Raw genomic sequence first — 16,140 nt, forward strand, 5'->3', positions numbered from 1 at the left:
ACTTGACAATAAAGTTGACTTGATTTGACTTTCTTTGAAGTGATTTCTATGAAATACACTCTATATGCATGTTGTAAAGATTTACAGTATGTAAAGGTTAAACAAGTGTAAAACTCAACTCTACAAGGAGTTTAGTATTTTTTTTTTTTTTAAACAGCCAGTTATTGTCTCTGGTATCCACACACTACACTTCAGTGCAGCTACATCTTGCAGCAGAGTGCCCTCCAGTGGTCTCAACTGCTCCACTGATCTGATCCCAGCAGCGGGCAGTGAAAGATGCAGATTTTCTCTGATTTCTTTTTCAGTGGAGAAGATTGGGACTGATTTTCACCTGGATTTTACTTTGTGTTTCCACACATCAAAGAATGGCTGTTTCCTGCACCTAGAAGACTTATTAACTGCAATTAACAGTAAACATGGTATCTCTTGTGGTGTGGTTATATTTGTCTTCCAATATGAGAAACTGAAAAGAAAATGGAAAAAAAAAGTCCCGCAACGGACACATGTAAGTGTTAAACTACTGTTAAAATACAAAATCTACATAATAGGTATTGATGAAATTAATTAGATATTTTGGTTGAGACAAAATATTTTGGAGGGCCAATTTTCTTTGAAAAGGGAATGAGTGAAAAGACCAGTTCCTCTTTGTGGTCTGTGGAGGCTGGTTTAAATATTCCCTATACAGACTTGGGCGAGGTCCTGTTTGGTGAATACTGACGACAAAATAAAGTTAAAGAGTTACACTTTGAAGAAACAAGTGTTACATGGTATGCATCTTTCATTCTGTGAATGCAGGGACTAGAATAAGTGGGTAGTAAAAATGATTTAATCTGTAATACTGACAAGATAAGATATACTGATAAAATAGGTGATTTATTCAATTCAGGCAGTTCAGTTTACATGCATATTTAAATGTGTGGAGGGCCTTTAGTCTCTCAGACACAGCACAAAACTGCAGCTGCTCGCTCGCAGGATAATGTCAAATATTAGACAACATAGCGCCTCATATTATATTGTTATATATATATATAATATATATATATAATAACAGACAATATTATCACACAGGTAGTAAACAGTTTACCACTACTTGTGTACCATGATAATATTGTCATGCAGTACCACCAGTGCTCAGCAGGTGTCAGACATCTTCCAGACACACTGTCAGTGGTCACAGCACATATAGAGACCGACAACAATCCTTTGTTTCATTGAAGGATGTGTCACTACTTCCGGTTCAAAATAATAGCTGATTCCAAAAATATAAAACATATCGAACTGCTTTTGTATTTTTGTATCCTTTCTTTATAAGAGTCATTGCAACAAATGTTGTTTTTTTTCATTAAACAATTGTAAATGTTATTAGCTGCAATTTTGGATTAGAAGTTTTTAAAATAAAGGAACTTGAAGCAGTGAATACCAATAAATGTTCGTCTATTTGTCTGTAATACAGAAAACGTGATGAATTTCTAATCTTGATTAATATTTGGGAGTTTTTTGTGGCACTTTGGTTAAATATGATCATTTGCACAATGTCACTACAAATAAAATATCCACCACCACATTTGCCATGGACTCATGATGAGTTAATTCACACTGAACAAATCCTCAAACCTAAGTGATGCATGTGACTGATTCACCAGGGTTTATTTTGAAAACCCCAGCAGGAAGTGTGACGTTTATTGTGATAAGTTTTACAGTGGGCAGCGGAAGTGTCGCGTGACTGACTGGGGTCTTGAACACATCTGGTAACAAACGCCTTTTTCCATATATTTGATCTAAAGTAAGGGTAGCGTAAGTTGCTATTTAGTCCATTTCTCGTGGGTAGCGTGTAAAACAATGAAGGTATCTCTGACTAACCGAGGCTGACCGGCACTTTTACCTGCTAACTTGGTGTTAACGGTCCCGGCTGGTGCACTGATGCCCCCCGCTGTCGGAGCTGCTCTGAACGACCTAAAAACCGCAGCGTGTGGATTAAAGCTTTAACGATTAAAGTGTTATAAACACGTTCAACAGACACTTTCAACAAAGTTCAACAAAGGATTCGTGTGTTTGTATTGAAAATCAACCTGTAGCGTTAATTAGTATTTGCTTTATAAGTAAACTAATGTGATAGAAGAAGTGAGGCAACTGTGTGCGGTATGAATTTGAGCTAACGTTAACTAGCGGTGTTTTAGCGTCTCCTGCCTACATTGTCATTTGACGATAATTTTAGGACAATTTTAACTGTGTACGGTGTGTGAACTGAAGTTTACGGTTAACGTCAGCTACTAACGTTATTCCAGTCGGCGTTTGGCTAACGTTAGCGGCACGGGAGCTCAAAAGTTACCGAGCTGAGTATCTTCTAGTTCAACTTCTGAGTTTGACAGACATGAGTTTTACTCGTCCGCTTTTAATTTGAAGGGGTACTCCTTCGGCGGAAGGGCGGATGCTGCTCGCTGTTTGTAACTCGACACAGCGGATTCCGCTGGGAAGCTTTTAGATCATCGCCAGGCGGATCTTTGGGGATCTCTCTCGGCTGTACGTGTAGGTCAGCGGTGCCACCCCTGGGATGAATCCACCCAGGTATGTAGCTCGAAGGTGGGGCAGTGTCTGTGGATGTTCTGCGGTCAAAAGGTGGGACATGGCCAAAACCTGCTCCCTTCCTGCCGCCGCTGCCCCTTCGGTTTGCCTGGCAAATTAGCTGGCTAGCCCGTTCTTTGCCTTGCAGATAGCGTATGTTTGCTCAGTCACATCCACCAGCTGCTGTAATATCCTACTTGATTTACATTTGTCCCTTCCCTTCCAGCCTCAGCGCCTCTGTGGATCTGCATTAGCCTGGAATATGAGCAGAAGAAGGAGATAAGCGGCGGCGGCGGCTGGCTTCCTGCGGGATTGTGCCCAGGCTTTTTTGTTTTTCCGTGGACATGCCTGGTCTATGGAGGAAAGCTGAGCGAAGCTAGCTGGCCGACCGTCCGGCTAGCGCAACATTTCCAGGCTTTTGGATGACTGTTCAGCTGAAGGGCTGATTTATTTTGGATCAGCGCTACCTCCCCTCCCTGGGTTAGGAGTCAGCATGGGGGAGCCCAGCCTGGACGACGCCAACGTCAAGGTGGCTGTCCGTCTCCGGCCCATGAACAGGAGAGGTGAGAGGGCTCCAGTCTGCTCAGATTTGGATTGTTATTGATGCACTGATTCTCTAATGAATGTTTTCCACTGAGCTGGATTTCAGGGTGACACCATGGACACATAGAGGCTGCGTTGACTGACTGTCCGATTATTGGTATGAATGCACTAAAATCAGGTGTTAGTCATGTACAATCACAGGCTTATATGATGGACACACTACCTCGGGTTGACTATAAACACGCTGCATTTCACAGTAACACTATCCACAGGAGACTCAAGTACTGCCAGTTTAATTTCCTGGGATTGGGGTGCCGGTCAGAAATCAGCACCCATTAGTGAAATGAGCTCCTGCAGATTAAAGAAAGCTCTAGTCTGGGTGGCACATGTTTCTACTGTGCTGCCACAGGGCTTCCTCGTGGCTGCCTGCCATCCAACTCGATTTAAAGCCGAGCTGCTGTGTGAGATCTACTGTTAGAAAGTCCAGACGCTTTGTCTCCTTCGCTGGCTGACACAGATGCCAATAGCTCTGTGACTTCATCTGTCACTTGCTGCAACAGTGGGGCAAGTTCGTCAGTTGAGCGTACAGCTACGGGTTGGTATGATGTAATGAGAACAACAGCAGTATGTCAGGAAAACTCCTCAGGGGCGTCAGTGCATGCGGGTCCAAAGTTCACAAATCATTTACTAGACACTAAGTTCCACAGTGATAATGTGCTTTCATTATCATCATTAGGCTCATGTATCGTCAGTCCAGCAGTCTTCCCTGGGCTGCAACATGTCTACATAACATCCTCATCTCTGATTTTAGAAAAGCCGGGCAAACAAAGGCACAGTGTTACACAAATCTGTGTGCAAATGCTCGGTTCAATTATGGTGCAAATTTTCAGCGCTGCATGCAGGGAGGCACAGATGACATTTCCTGGACGATTGCCAGGTCGTGTTTTTGCCGTGGGAGACCATGTGTCCCATGAAAGGAGGAGGAGGAGAGCTGCTGAGGCAGAGTGGCTGACCGACAAGTGGCAGAAAATGATCACATGTATCCCCTCGCTCTCACCCCCTCTGAGCTGGAGAAGTTGGTCACAAGACCAAGGCGGTGGATTGCCACGCTCTTCCCATAGGCGGGGATTTACCATGAACCTTAATGTAGAGAAACTCAGCAGTCAGGATGACGTTTCTCCGCCATGGCTCTCTTCAAGGTTAAATATTTGTTTTGGACACACAAAAATCCCATGCGTATCTGTTTTTGAACAACAACCATGAGTCAGATGACATTGGGTAATTGTACTGTCAAGGTTGTGGTTCTGTAGATGGGGAGGCTACAGGAATTCCACTTCAGATCAGGTACATTTGGATCCATAGAGGTAGGTATTTACTGTAAATACATTTCTCTGGCCACATCCTGTTCATTTCTTAGGGGACAGTTCTGTGTTTTTCACCAATTCCCAGTATCCCCATGTCTACTTCCTGTCAGTGTGAACTCTGCATCATTCCTGAGGAGACATTTATTCACTCAAGTTTCTGTCCAACTAACAAGTGACTAGTACATGTGATGGCAGTCTGTCTACTTCACTTTAATTACGGTCTTAATTTAACTAAAAACACATTATTGTTTGTTTTTTAAACTATGATTCAAGCGCCAAAAAGCCATTTTCAGAAGTAGGCGTAAAGCACCACTAAAGAGCTGTTTTATGTATGAGTTGAGGCGATACTAGTAACTGTATGTCCAGCTTCACTGTTGTGCATGATTTCAAACATGCAAGACATATTCTGTCAACATTGTAAACAAATCCCTGCATCTGTCTTCCATTGCTCAGCAATGTCATGATTATGGTGAAAGGGAACAAGCAGCCAAACTGATGGCTTACTAAAGGCAGTGGGAATTGGTTTGGAACCAGCAGTGCCACGTTTCCAGTTGTGCCGCTCTGATCCCTGTCTGAATGGAGCTCCTGTCCATATCTGTAAATGTAAGACTTCTGTGACCTCCAATAGCCCCCAAAAACCAAACACAGAGTTCTTCCATCATATGTTCAGAGGAGGTGACAGAAATCAAATCTCATCAGCGCTTAGCAAAACTGCTCTCCATGCTCTTTCCCAGCGCCACATCATTTTTATTCAGTCCGCCACACATTCACACTTTTCAGCTGCTCGCTTCAGACACTGCTCTTCCTCTGTCTCCTGCTGCCAGACAGTTGCTTTAGGACACAGCAGCAGCAGCAGTTACAGGAGGGATAAATAGTACTCTCACTTTCCTCACTCACCTTTCCCCAGCCGGCACAGTGAATCAGACCGCTGACACTGAAATAATAAGGGGGCTTCTTTAACCTCGAGGCCACTGTCCCTGTGTATCCCAGGTTGAGGAGGAGAGGTGGTGTAGCTGCCTAGCTGGACAAAGGCAGGAAGGGAGTGAGTCTGAATGAATATTTGCTAATGTTGCGTAATGCTCCATGTTCCCATGGCTGTGGCCTTCGAAGAACAGAGCAACGGCAGGCGTAGCAACAGCAACACCACGGCCAGTCGCCTTCCTGGCTGATGTCAGCGCTGTTGTGCCAAACCTCAGCACCGGTAGCACAGGGAAGGACCAGAGAGAAGGCCAGTGGAAAGGGATTTGGTTATGGAGCAAGGAGAGGCAGATAACAATGGGTACATTTATCCTCCCAACTTGACCGCATCACACTTTCCCTACTGCTCAGGAAGTACAGCTACAACGCTAGGGGCACATGGGTAATGAAGGCAGCAGCAGAAGAAGAGAAGGCAGAACAGAAAGTTTTCTCACTCAGCCTCATGTCTCATGTCACTTCCCCTCTTTAACTTCATCTTGTTCTTCAACTCTCACTGTCTTTTTGTCACTCAGACCCTGTTGGCTCACCCTGCTTCTTTTGCTTTGTGGTGTCCTTGACAGCAGAAGAATTGGAGGGTGATTCAGGTCCTCTGCCCTTTGACACCATGTTTCCATGGCTCTTTTCCCGTGTTCCTGCCAGGAGCAGCAGTGTTGAGGTTTTCACAACAGACAGTGTAGTCTCAAATCCTTTATGTTCCTGGTATGCATAGGCACAGCTAGCTTCAGATATATAACTGCTCAGGTTAGGATTCTCTTTTGTTTCGCAGGGAGGGAAATTTCCACTGTGGCTGGGAAGTTAGAGTAGTCCACTTGAGCAGCCATTTTTAGAAAAAGGTACTTGTGAAGGGACTTGTGTACTCTTTATTCTACCTGCAAATCCAAATCAAATGGATGTTTGCATGTGCTTGTTAGGAAAAACAAGATGCTAATAATTTGGTTTGTAAAGCACACACTGCCTACACCTATGCAGCAGCTGAAATCACTCTTGGCAGGAACACAGTGGGCAGGTATGGCCAGGTATTGTTTGGCAAGGATGCTAAGCTTCTTGTAACAGCATTCATACTTATAACCAAAACAACAAGTTGTCGTCTGGAGAAGTCATCCCACATTGAGGAATGGTTTATTTGAAACTGCTCTGTCTCCTGTACACTGCGATCAACCCTGGGTGGTGCACTGATAACTACTTCTTTATCAAGAAAAAAATGGCACATGCTCCACTTCTTGTTCATTTTACTGTATGTGCTCATCCCTGCTTCAGAGTAGTCATGCATTAGTCAGAAAGAGTAACTGAAGGTATAAATATCATCATATCATATGACACTGTGTAATGCTCCTTTAGACAGTTACTGTTGAGGAAAGGAATTGAAACCACAGAATGTTTCCTGTCCTAACGCATTTGCTGAAGTTCAAAACCCTTGCGTGCTCTTGCATGCTTGCTACATAATGGAGAAAATGATTATTGACAGTCATCTGGGGCGTAATTGTGTATTAAAAATCTAGCAGTCTGTATTTAAATACTCGGCCAAATGGTGACGGTAAAGAAGATACCCAGTAAACCTTTGCAGTAGAGGTTCTGGTTTGGAAAACTACTGGTTCCCTCTGAGGAGCAATTGAGCAGGATAGATGCTTGTTTGCATTGGAGGCTTGAACGGGGTCTAACAGTTGAAGGACATTAGATACTATTATCAGTAAGTCTTCTCTTTGCTGTTGGGTCTTTGAGCAAACACTGATTTGCATCTAAAGGAGTGCTGTTCTAGTCCTGACCTCTGACCTCTCTGTGGAAGGGAGCAAAATAGAAGAGGATATCCCTACCAAGGGGGACACGAGGGGCAAAGAATCCGGAGTCCCATCTGATCTTATCAACCAGGTTAAATTGTATTTGTCAGCGGGTTGTGTTGCTTACATTTACAAAAACACTTTCTAATTATAGAGAAAATCTTGAGTGACGTGACCTGTTTCTATATTATATATATAATATAACCCACAGGCCAAAATAAAGACCATTTTTATTAAAAACAAACATGATCCAAATTATGTAAATGCAACATTTTGTAACCCATAACAAGTCATTTTTATTTCAGCTTTTTACCACGGTAGCAAAGTTTAATGATGCAGTGTAATAAATTGCAGCAATTGGCTGTTAAAACATGAAGTCTTTTAGTGGCTGTGGCCCAAGCATTCATCAGCAGCCACCAGTAAAATACAGGTATTCAGCTACTGGTAATTAAATTCTCTGCAAGTAACCAATTGTCAAATGCTCTTCTTTTTTTTTTAAATGCACGGCCATTTCTGCCAAAAACTGGATGCCCAGGACATGCTGGCAGCACCTAGCCTGTGTGTAGACAACCATCATTAGGTCTCATTGGCAAGACAGATGAATGGAGAGAAACCTACCAGCCTCATGAATTTCCAGTGCGGTTCATGTTGTTATTTTCCAATGCTTTTGCTGGTGACTTTCACAGCAAGGCTTCTATTAGAAGGTTATTTGACTGACTCAGCTATGAAAACAAACAGAATATGTAGCGTTTAATACTAGGATCATTGTGAGTTATCTGTTAGCAAAAAGAGATCAGACTCTTTTTGCACTAATGCATTACTTTGCATTTGGAGGAAAAGTACTTTTCTGATGGGACATTGAAATTGTAGTTGGCAAACCTACAACCTTGATCAAGTGGCCTCGGTAGACAACAACATATGCTGACTTGCCTGAAGGGATGCATTAGGACCATTCCTTATGCTGAGTTGGAAATGGTCTTCTAATGGCCAAGTGTTGCATCGTGATACAACAGGCCAGGGTCCGTATGAGAGGTCCTTAGTCGTGTGTGTGTGTGTGTGAGTGAGTGAAACTGATTGCCTGGACAAGTCCTGTTTTATTGATTAGCTTAATGCTCACTCTGAGGTAAAAGGTCATTTTCAGAGCTGGTGTTTCCCAGCCTGCACACACAATACTTTTTCCACAGGAAATTATTGTGCTCTCATACTATTTAACTTCTGCTCTGTCACTAATGCAGAGTAGACTAAGAAGGAACCATCAGACCAATGCTTGTGAAAGTTTCTGTGTCAGTGAATATACCTGTTCTCTACATGACACAAAACATTTTGGGTAATTTTTATTGATGAAACTAATAGTTGGCTGGTAAAAAGGGGAAGTTTATAAGGTAGCTTGTAAATTTTTTGCGGTTTCATTCCCACCATAGGAAGGATGCAGGGAAAGGATTAATGTATTTCTTGATGTGACAGGTTTGTGATGATACTATATCTGTGGTTACGTGACATTTTCTACCCTATGTTGTATTCTGTATAAAATAGAGCTGGAGATGAGTGACAGAGACATACAACATTACATTGTGTAATAAATTAAGAACAGTCGAGGACAACAGTAGAAACATGGCCATGTTCGGGTTGTGATTATTAGTGCTTTGGTTGTAATACTATGTGTTGTCTGCTCCACAGAAAAGGAATTGAACACTAAATGTGTTGTGGAGATGGTGAAGAACCAGACGATCCTCCATCCTGCGGGAGGTAACCTGGGCAAAGGAGACTCAAGGTATGTTTATCAATAGCTGTCAGTAACAACTATTTGTTCTCTTCATACACATCTTTTTTTCATTAGAGGTACATTGTAATACAGTGTATCTGCAGACGCACTGTTCTCAAGCTTTCTTAAGTTAAGTAATTCAGTGATTATCTATACATCCATGGGTACATTGAAAACATTGCCATTGTTTTCTGTCCTTACTGCGCTCTAAACCTTGGACACTTTCTTCTTTCCTTCCCATATTTTCTACCTTAAAAAAAAGCGTTTCTCAGATTTGTTTGGAATGTTTCTTTGTCGACATGATGTAGTTTTTGGCAGGAAGCTGACTAACCAGCTGTTGGGCCTCCTAGAGGCAGGTGTAGTTCAGCTCATATCACTTGTCACTTGTTTCCCTCTGTTGGCTTTTTCCCTGTTTCCATCCTGTTAACCAGCTGCTGTTTGTGGGCAGCGCTGAATTGTGTTTGAGTCTTAAGTCTCAATTCCTGCACTGAAGGAGGCATTCGGACATATTAGATTTTGTTGTATTGGGCAGCACAGAAATGTGTGACTGCATTCACTCTGTGTGTGTGGTTGGTGCCTGAGTGAAGGAATGTTGCAATAGTGATCAGACCCAGCAACATTTTGCAAATATAGAGGACAAACTGTGAATTTGAACTCCTCATCTGTAAAAGACAAGCTGTAATAATGACCTTTAATTTAGTTATATAATGGTTCAGAATTAGCCAGTAGGCCATACTCGACTACCCACCCGCCATCTTGGAGGAAGCCAGCTGTGTCGGAAGAAAGATCTCCTTGTGACTGGCGGAGCTGACTGCAGACTGCCAGATCAGAAGTGTTGAATAGCGCTGGCTTCAGGCTGAGGTGCAGCAGCAGCAGCAGCAGCAGCAGCGTGTGGGTGTGGGTGTGTGTGTGTTTGTGTGTCAGAGGTGCCCGAGTTGGAAGAAAGACAGCAGCAGCAAGACAGAGGCAGACAGAGACAATTATACATGAAAAGACAGACTCCACTCCACTCTCTTCCCTCACTCGTCGGGTCGTAACTCCCCACCGCCTGGCTTCCTCCCTTTTTCTCAGCTCTTCCGTTTCCGTGGCAACACAGGGGGAGGTTAACTTTGGGTCGCTGTCTGTGACCGTGAAGCCCCTTCCTTGAGTGAGGAGACGATGGAAGAGGGGGGGAAAAACCCTAATTTTCTCGAGCATCTGTCGACCATAAACTAACTTCAGTGACTTTTATGGAGGACTAAACAAGAGCAGAGCTGTAGTTTCTCTCTCAGTCTCTTGGTGACAATGGAGCGAGGAAGCAGCAGGAGGATGGGCTGACTTGCTGCGCTCAGCGTGCAGATGCTATTTTCATTTTGTTTGTTTGTTTTCCATTTTCCACTTACGTACCGTTTACATTTGAGGATTATCTTTTGCCCAGAATTTTATTTACTTGAGAAAGAGTACCTGGAGTGGGTGCATAGATGGAGTATAGAGTAAAGTTAAGATGTTGCACTTGAATGGTGTTTTCTTAGCTATCTGTCTGGATGTCCTCTGTTTCAAACTAGAAAGACATATCCGCAGAGGTTGACACATAAAAAAGAGAGTGGAGTTGCCTGACTGACTATATCTAAACTCTGTCTTTACTTGTATGTAAATACAATTTTGCGTATCTGCAAAAACTAACTACAGACATTGCTATTGAAGATGCCTACAGACTGATCCGCACAATTAGTTTGAAGAATTCTCCGGTTATTAGACCAAAAAACTGACCGGACTTCTGATTGAATGTGAAAGAGATTCTTATATAAGCACCAAGACAGCAGTCTTTTTTAGAAGAGCAGCGAGGAATGGAAGAAAAAGATTTAGATTTTCAGTCTCAGACAGGAGACAGTCCATATTATTACATGTATTATGGCTTTCTATTATGATCTGTTGCCATCGAACATTTGCCAGTATTGCCTGTTTTAAAGACACTTAAGTTTTTGGTATGTATTGGCCTGCATTGTATCTGTGATCTAGGTCATATCATTTCCTAGATTACAGAGCTGCATCCTGCCCCACTTCCAGCATCTGATCCTCCAGCCTCCGTCCATATTGTCTTTTATACTTTAATTTGCCTTCAATTTCATTGATCTGTATGCATCGGTACATTATTGTTTACTGCTGTCTGAAATAATAAACCGCTTGTAATTTTTACAACGATGTAAAAGCAATTATATTCTTTTTTTATTAAACCGCTCTGGCACAACAATACAGCTTTTTTTGTTGACGGGGCAAAGACGAGCCTGAAATTTGGTCTGGGCTTTGGCTCTAAAAAAAAATAAGCTCTAGGAAGGATATCATGGAGTAGAGGTCATGAGACCTTGCCAAACAGATGGAGCAAATTTTCTTGGACATGTATATATTTGTGACTGATGTTTCACTTCAGGGTAATACAAGATATAGCATAGGTGAACTGATGTGAAGAACACTTGGCATGTATTCTTGTTTTAACGTAGGACTGTTTTCAGTCTGAGCACTCATCATCCTCTTTATTCGCCATCTTAAGCAGTAAACTCATTATCTCTGCAGTCCGACATGAAGTTTTCAAAAGTGTCTGCACTGGTGTTTTTGTTGGAGTTGTTGCTGAAGCTAAGGATTAGTTCTGTGTAAATATAAATGAAGGATTTTCTCTCTCTGGTGCATTATCAAGGTATAACTCAATATCCTAATGTTCAGTATATTGAGTTTACATTTAGGTCTTGAAATTCCCTTACTATACTTATACTATACTATATTTATTTATACTAAAATTACCATCTCATCCACCCAGGCATAGGCGAGAGAAGAGGCCACCCATCTCTGAAAGAAGGGAAGGTCATGTAAAGGATTGGTTAAACACTGACCCTTAAACAAGCGTGACACACAATAGACCTTGTCCACCAAATGCAGACCTACTCATCGCCTCTCTACCACATGCTGTCACATTAAAATAAGGCCTGAGCTACATGACAAGATTCAGTCAGTTAAGGATAAAAGTGTTTCTAACAAAAACAATTTTAAGTTTCTGTGCTTTACCTGATCAAAACGAGTATTTTTGAATTCTCCACCATAAATAATTTGAAAGGACCTCATTTCAAGGTCATTTTCTTTTCTTATATTTTTTTTGGGGGAAAATTTCACTTCTGAATTGTCAGTTGTGTGTTCTACTTGTGTGTTGGATTCAGTTTTTCCACCAGTAATGCACTCTGGGCAGGCCAGACTTAGGTCTCTCATGCTGGCACTGTCAGTGACTCACTGCGGTGGTGACTTGTGTTATGAAGTTTGAGTTTTTTGCTTTCTTTAAGCACTGTTAATGCTATATAATGTACTAGTTCTCTGTGCTATCTGAGAGCCAAGGTTTACATAGGTTTTCTTTGCTGTCTAGTATTGGGAATCTTGCATACATTTTATTTTGTGTCCTATCTGCTTTTGCACCTGTCCTACCAATGTCCTTACCTCCAGTGTTTGAGCTGCAGAGCCACGCACTCTGTACTAGTCTGTCTGATAAGCAGACAGCTATCCTCCCTGCAGACATGTGGTCAGACGCTATAGTTTGCATGATGACCTGAGGCTGTTTGCATTGGACTGTTGAAGCTGGATGTTGACACACTCTGACAACGATCTGTCTCCTGTCAGATGTCAGCGAGGCAAACACAAGCGGCTTGGTTTCCAAGACGATACACAAAAGAGACTGTGTGGCCTCGTATCTTGGAATGATGTCGGACATTTTGTGTGTCTATGTCCGCGTGTCTATGAGTGCAGTTTTTTATTGTATGTGTCTGGTGTTATTATGTTTGTCGATCTCCATTTGTGGAAGTAAATGATCTAGAAAGGTGGTATTTGGGTGTAGGGTAAAGCGAATTGCGGGAACAGCTCGCCTGAAAAACACTGTGTGATGGTGGGTGTTTCTAACAGTCCACTGACATAATGATGGGGTTAGGAATTAAGGAAAGATGGTGTCATTCATCCGCAGGCCACACTGGCTCATTTCCTCACTTTTCTTTCTGCTTTAAATTTTGTCTGAAGCAGTGTGGATGTCATCAATTTGACACAAACATGGTGAAGTCCAAGTTTACCAGTTTTCAGATCACTTGGTCAGGTTTGGGTGGATTAGTGGTAGTAGTAGTAGTAGTAGTAGTAGTAGTAGTAGTAGTAGTAGTAGTAGTAGTAGTATTTAACAAAACCAGTAACAAAATTTGAATAAAAATATAGCAAACCTTTAGCAGGATGTGCTTGTAACTGTGTGTGCTGCAGAGCATTCATGTGTGAGACGTCTGTAAGGTGTCAAACATTGCATTCACAAGCACAAGCAAGGCTGTTCAGCGGTCCATAGGATATTGGACTTTCCCATAAATACATCACCATGAGCATAAACTGAGTGTGTCTGGGCTGTTGTGAGGAGTCACTGAGCTAAAATGTAAACACACAAACCAGTGTGAATGTAGAAAACGTTATAGTGAGCATTAAGAGTGAAGAGGAAATGATAAATTCTCTACCTGCGTAGTAGTGCAGACACTGGTCCTTCTCACAAAATGTGAGGAGGCTACCATAGCCACCACTGCCCATGTAGTGTGCCTTTCCAACCATAGATAGACAGCAACATTATATCAAGATATGCATATCGTCCTACTAGTGTAGCTGAAGCCTGACTGTGTGAGTGTATGAGTATCAAGCTCAGGTTTGGTAAGGGACAGGAAATCATGTATGCTGTGTGGCTCGGGCCTGAAAGCTGGATGTTAGCCCATTGTATACTAATTTAGTACCATCTTAAAAACACATTTTAAAAAAGGAAGTGAGTTCACACTCCATCCTCAAGTTGAAGAAAGCCTATTCGCTGTAACATCTAATGGTGGCATAGCTTGAAAATGTCTGGCTTACATATGAACTGTTTTACCGTCTCAAGATGTGAAGAGCATGAAAGCGAGCATGAGAAAGCACAACTGTCTAGAGGTCCAGTTAATGTGCATCATATGGATAGAAAGTGAAATATGTATATATATGCAAAGGCTTTATACCAGGACACGTGCATTGATTTAAACAGTTCTTGCAAGCTGTTCGCTATACACTTGGCATGGTCAAAATCAATCAGTGAAGCAATTAGTATAAATATATTTATGTTTTGCTGGCCTTTGCACTAGGTCTATTTTGAACTTGGTAATTTTCAAGTCTAACTGTTAAATGGGATTTCAAATAAATGTTAGCCTTTCAATTTGCAGTAGACCATATGATATTATCTATTTTTTCATGGCTGAAGGTTTCCTTCTTGATACTAGCGGGCAAAGAGAAGTAAAATGGCAGACCGTATTACTGGATTTTATTGTATTGGAAATTTCCACACAAAAAAAGAAAGAAAGAAGTTGAAATTGATTGATTGAATTTTTGGAACAATGAAACATTGATTTGATATTCTGTTATTTACAATAAGTGACATAGATGCAAGTGAAAAAATAACCTCCTGTCAGAGTAAATTCCCTTAGGCAGCGTGAATAAAACCAGCCTCAGTCTGGGTGGGTAACATGGCCTCCTTGAATGAGTTTTATTCATTTCTACATCGGTAGGCTGCTAGACCACATGTACTGTAAGCGTAGAATACTGGACTCTCAGTGTATATACAATTACAAATGATACAGCAGCTGAACTGTGATTGGTATAATCCCCTGTACGTCCCCTGGAACATACAGTGTGTGTATGTGGGAGGATATGGTTAGGCTGACAACCGTATAATCTTTTTCACAGTATGTGGGGAACTATACAGTGTTATTCAGTATGTGCTGAGCTCAAGTATTAGCCTGTTACATGTCCTGTTGTCCTGTGCCATCAGTATGTACTGTGTTATGCTGATTCTGTTTCTGCGTCAGCTTAACATTCCAGTCTCAGGCCCAGCCTCTTTCCTCCCTAACCCCCCTGGCTACCTTCAGCCTTCTTTCCATCCTCCATTCCTCATTCCTCCCTACGCAGCCATGGATGGTACAGTCCTAGAGGAAAAAAAAAAAAAAGAATGCAAGAACAGTAGAGAAAAAGGGGGGTGGGGGGAGAGCAACCATGCATTAAGTTATTTTTTAAATGACGGTGATCAGAGTGGAGGAGCAGGCCGAAGGGAGGAGGGACAAATAGAAGTGTTCGAGGACCGAGGGAGGCGGGTTCACGGCTCTCCTGACTGCCTCCCTCTCCCCTCTCATTGGTCGGGGGGTCCCCCGAGCTTCGTTAATGGGCGTTTGAGCGCAAGACATGGATGACCCTTCTCGCCTGCAGCCTTTGAAGCAACCATGACAGCTGTCATCACTACGTACGTCAAAACCTGCCACGCCAATTTTACCCCTAAAGTGTTTGGAGATATGACTGTGGGGAGATAGTCTAGTAGGATGCTCTAAAGCCCCTGAGAGGAGCATTCAGAGAAACCAAAATATTGGGAAATCAGGGATTCACAAACTATTTAATATCAGAGAGCCTTTGAATTGATACACGGGGGGGGTTAGGGATTCCAGTTTGAAGACTTTACTTCAAGCAACCCCATCTGTGAAGATTTGTGTTGATGCAATTGTTTGTAAAGAATTACAGTCAAATCCCGTTTATATCCTTATGTATATCCTTTCTTTGTATTTTTAGACAATAACATACTTTTAACATTTTTAACCCTCCCAGATACCCCTAGAATCGTCTCTTGTAACTGCTTGAGATCCTGTTGACTCAAAAACAATGCTTAGGATAAACGTCAACACTGTGTAGAGTAGGCCCTAATTGTATCCTGAAGAGCTACTGGAATCAATAAGCCTCCAGATAGGAATTCATCTGCATGTTTGTGCTCTCTGAATGCAGCATGTCAGCAGTGGAACGTCAGTGAAATATGAAGTGTTACAGATTGGACTGTATGCTGGCTGCTTTGTGCAAGAAGCTTTGCTGCAGCTTTGGCGGTTTATAAAGAATGTGCATGGGTAAAAGGAAACAGGTGTGTAAGTGTCTTTGTGTGTGTTCTATCTTTACAAGGACAAATTTGAGCTATTTAGATTGTGGACATTTTTGTGATATAGCTTAGGGTGAAGGGTAGATATGTAGATATATCTGGCATTTATTGTTGATGATCAGTATTACTTAAAAATAGAATGAATGTAGTTTAGGGTCCTCATGAGGATAGGGGTGTGTCTGTGTGTGTCTGTGT

At 42.1% G+C, this 16,140-nt stretch overlaps 1 protein-coding gene across 1 annotated transcript in view; it reads left to right on the plus strand.

Annotated features, from left to right (window-relative positions):
• Positions 1–1,702: 1,702 nt before the first annotated feature.
• The window catches only part of kif13ba (kinesin family member 13Ba), a gene marked incomplete in the record, with an annotated part of 42,204 nt that continues 27,766 nt past the window's right edge, over positions 1,703–16,140 (plus strand). Inside the window, 4 exon segments of the mRNA XM_035651825.1 lie at positions 1,703–1,748; positions 2,404–2,565; positions 2,789–3,125; positions 8,900–8,993. Coding sequence (XP_035507718.1) covers positions 3,056–3,125; positions 8,900–8,993 — 164 coding nt within the window.

This window comes from Morone saxatilis, unplaced genomic scaffold (assembly GCF_004916995.1).
Source record: "Morone saxatilis isolate NCDOM2014 unplaced genomic scaffold, NCSU_SB_2.0 Contig11, whole genome shotgun sequence".
NCBI classification, from domain to species: Eukaryota; Metazoa; Chordata; class Actinopteri; family Moronidae; genus Morone; species Morone saxatilis.